Source organism: Mandrillus leucophaeus, unplaced genomic scaffold (assembly GCF_000951045.1).
Source record: "Mandrillus leucophaeus isolate KB7577 unplaced genomic scaffold, Mleu.le_1.0 Scaffold228, whole genome shotgun sequence".
NCBI classification, from domain to species: Eukaryota; Metazoa; Chordata; class Mammalia; order Primates; family Cercopithecidae; genus Mandrillus; species Mandrillus leucophaeus.
The window spans coordinates 731,494-734,169 of record NW_012102343.1 but is presented as its reverse complement, the minus strand read 5'-3'; the positions used below and the strand labels follow the sequence as shown (position 1 = coordinate 734,169).

The window sequence follows — 2,676 nt, the reverse complement described above, 5'->3', positions numbered from 1 at the left end:
GGGGTTTCACCGTGTTAGCCAGGATGGTCTCGATCTCCTGACCTTGTGATCCACCCGTCTCGGCCTCCCAAAGTGCTGGGATTACAGGCTTGAGCCACCGCGCCCGGCCTGGCCTGCTACTTCTTAAAAGTTTATAGTAATAGATAATGCTGAGGCACCCTGGGACAGTAATGCCACTGAATACCAAACTAGGACATTTTTTAGAGTGAAAGGGGACAAGATCTGTAAACCTAGATTACCCTAGAGAGGTGAGGTTGCTTGCTTTAATACTTTGGTTGCCTTATTAATTTTTCAAAAATTGTATCCTACTTTTTTGGTTTTCAAAATAAGAAAGACATACTTGAATAAAGTTATTTCCTCTTCAAAGTCTTCCTAGATTCCACTTTTCCCCATGCTGAGTTAAATGCCTCTCTTTGGTTCTGGGGCAGTGGTTCTCAATGCTAGGGGGTGGAGTAAAGCTCCATTCCAGTAAAGCTGGAATTTTGGTCCTTTCTCCCCAAGGGACATTTGGCAATGTTTAGAGACATTTTGGGATGCCTGGGTCACAAGGAATGCTACTGGCATTTAGTGGGTAGAGGCCTGGGATACAGCTAAACATTCTACATTGCAGAGGAAAGCCTACTCAACAAAGAATGATCAGGCCCCAAAACTTAATGGCGCCAAGGCTGAGAACCCCTGCTGTAAGATATGTTTGTCACAGCACTTCATAAAGACAGCTGTAGGCCAGGCGCGGTGATTCACACCTGTAATCCCAGCACTTTGAGAGGCCGAGGTGGGCGGATCAACTGGTCGGGAGTTCGAGACCAGCCTGACCAACATGGAGAAACCCCGTCTCTACTAAAAATACAAAATTAGCAGGGCATGGTTGCACATGCCTGTAGTCCTAGCTACTCGGGAGGCTGAGGTAGGAGAATCGCTTGAACCCGGGAGGCTGAGGTTGCAGTGAGCCGATATCACGCCATTGCACTCTAGCCGGGTCAACAAGAGCAAGACTCAGTCTCAAAAAAAAAAAAAGACAGCTGTAATTGTCAACTGGTTGACCTACCCAGCTAGACTGCAACTTCCATAAAGACAAGTGATACATGTATGTTGTGGAGTGTTTGGCATGCTGTTGAAACTTAATAAGGATTGAAGGAAAGTGAGAAGATACATCCAGATTCAAATTTAGGGACCTGTGAGATCATGCGTTTTTTTTTTTTTTTTTTTTTGAGCCATTTCCCACCTCCCTTTGGGTACTAATCAGTCAACTGATAAGCATTTCATTCATTCAACTATCTATCTTATCCATCGATCATCATCATCTATTTATTTATTTTTGAGACAGGGTCTCTCTCTGTCACCCAGGCTGGAGTGCAGTGGCACAATCACGGCTCACTGAGCCTTGACCTTCCGAGCCCAAGTGATTCTCCTGCCTCAGCCTCCAGAGTAGCTCGGACCACAGGCGCTCGCCACCATCCCCGGCTAATGTTTTTATCTTTTGTAAAGGCGGGGGGTCTTGCATGTTGCCCAGGCTGGTCTCGAACTCCTGGGCTCAAGCGATCCTCCCGCCTTGGCCTCCCAAAGTGCTGGGATTGGAGGAGTAAGCTACCGCGCCCGGCTGGAAGCCTAATTTATACTTTTTTAAAGATCATGCTGGCTCCTCTGGGAGAATATATAAAACATCTATTATACTCAGAATCTAAAATACTTGCCATAAGGTAGTTACACTCTCGGCGACCTACTGTCAAAAGGGAAGCCTCCCAGAAAAGATGGGGGCGCTGTAGCTGCCGGGTCAGCCGAGTCCACTCTCTGGTACTTTTAGAGACGTCGGTCGCTTCCGGGAGAGGCCGCGTCTCCCGCGCCTTCCTCTCTATCCGCCGCCGTCTCTGTGGTCCCCGGGGCCCCGCCCTTCCCCGGACTCTGCCCAGTGCTGAACTCGGGGCCGCCGGGTTCGAGTCCCTCGGGTCTCAGGTCATGGCGGTCCCGGGGCCGGCGCCCGGAGCTGGCTCCAGGTAAGCAGGACGGTCGGGGAGGAGGTTTGGCAGCAGGAGTTCGGGGCTGTGGAGAATGGGCTCTCCTGCCCACCGTGCCTCGTCCGCCGCCCTGGCGCCTCCATCTCGCACCCACGACTTCTGAGAGAAAGAGAAGCTCTTGAAGGGGCGTCCCCCCTCCCGCCGCTCAAGGCCGTTCCGCACTGGCCGCGGCCCCCTCCGTTCTTGGCCGGACTTGTGCCGTCTCCTGCACCCGGTGTGGGACCCTCTCTCTCGCAACTGGCTTTCTTTTTTTGAAAAAAGAACCTCAGGTGCACAAAATTGAGTTAATCCTTCTCAGTTCTTGACACTCTGTGGGCCAATGCAAAGGTCCTTGTTTATTTTATCACTTCCTCTCTTCGTTCCTATTCCCAGACCCCTTTCACTCCCCTTTTCAGACAGCCACTCTGGTGTGTTATATAAGTGGCTTTACGGTCCAACTTGTGTAAATTTGTGCACGTGTTACTTTGAAATCTATATAGTGGTTTCGAATTCCTAGATAATATGCTGTGATTTTTCTTTAAACCTTTTTTCCCAACGTTGTGTTTTTGAGTCCATCCATGCTAGTCATCTCGTTTTCACTTCTGAGTGCTGCTATGTGCATAGACTTATTCCCCTAGTGGTGGATACCTAGATTTTTTCTTTTTTTTCTTTTCTTTTTTTTTTT

The 2,676-nt window shown here is 49.3% G+C and overlaps 2 protein-coding genes across 3 annotated transcripts in view; one reads left to right on the top strand and one right to left on the bottom strand.

Moving 5' to 3' along the window:
• VRTN (vertebrae development associated) overlaps positions 1-1,799 on the bottom strand; it is a 72,268-nt gene extending 70,469 nt beyond the window's left edge. The window contains exon 1 of the mRNA XM_011981516.1: positions 1,692-1,799. The gene's annotated coding sequence lies outside the window, so the exon portion shown is untranslated. The remainder of the gene's footprint in view (positions 1-1,691) is intronic.
• Positions 1,800-1,809: 10 nt separating this feature from the next.
• Positions 1,810-2,676, top strand: part of ABCD4 (ATP-binding cassette, sub-family D (ALD), member 4) — a 24,116-nt gene continuing 23,249 nt past the window's right edge. Inside the window, exon 1 of one of the 2 annotated variants that reach the window (XM_011981518.1) lies at positions 1,810-1,991. In XM_011981518.1, coding sequence (XP_011836908.1) covers positions 1,954-1,991 — 38 coding nt within the window. In that variant the 5' untranslated portion in view covers positions 1,810-1,953. The remainder of the gene's footprint in view (positions 1,992-2,676) is intronic. The other variant, XM_011981519.1, reaches the window with a different exon arrangement.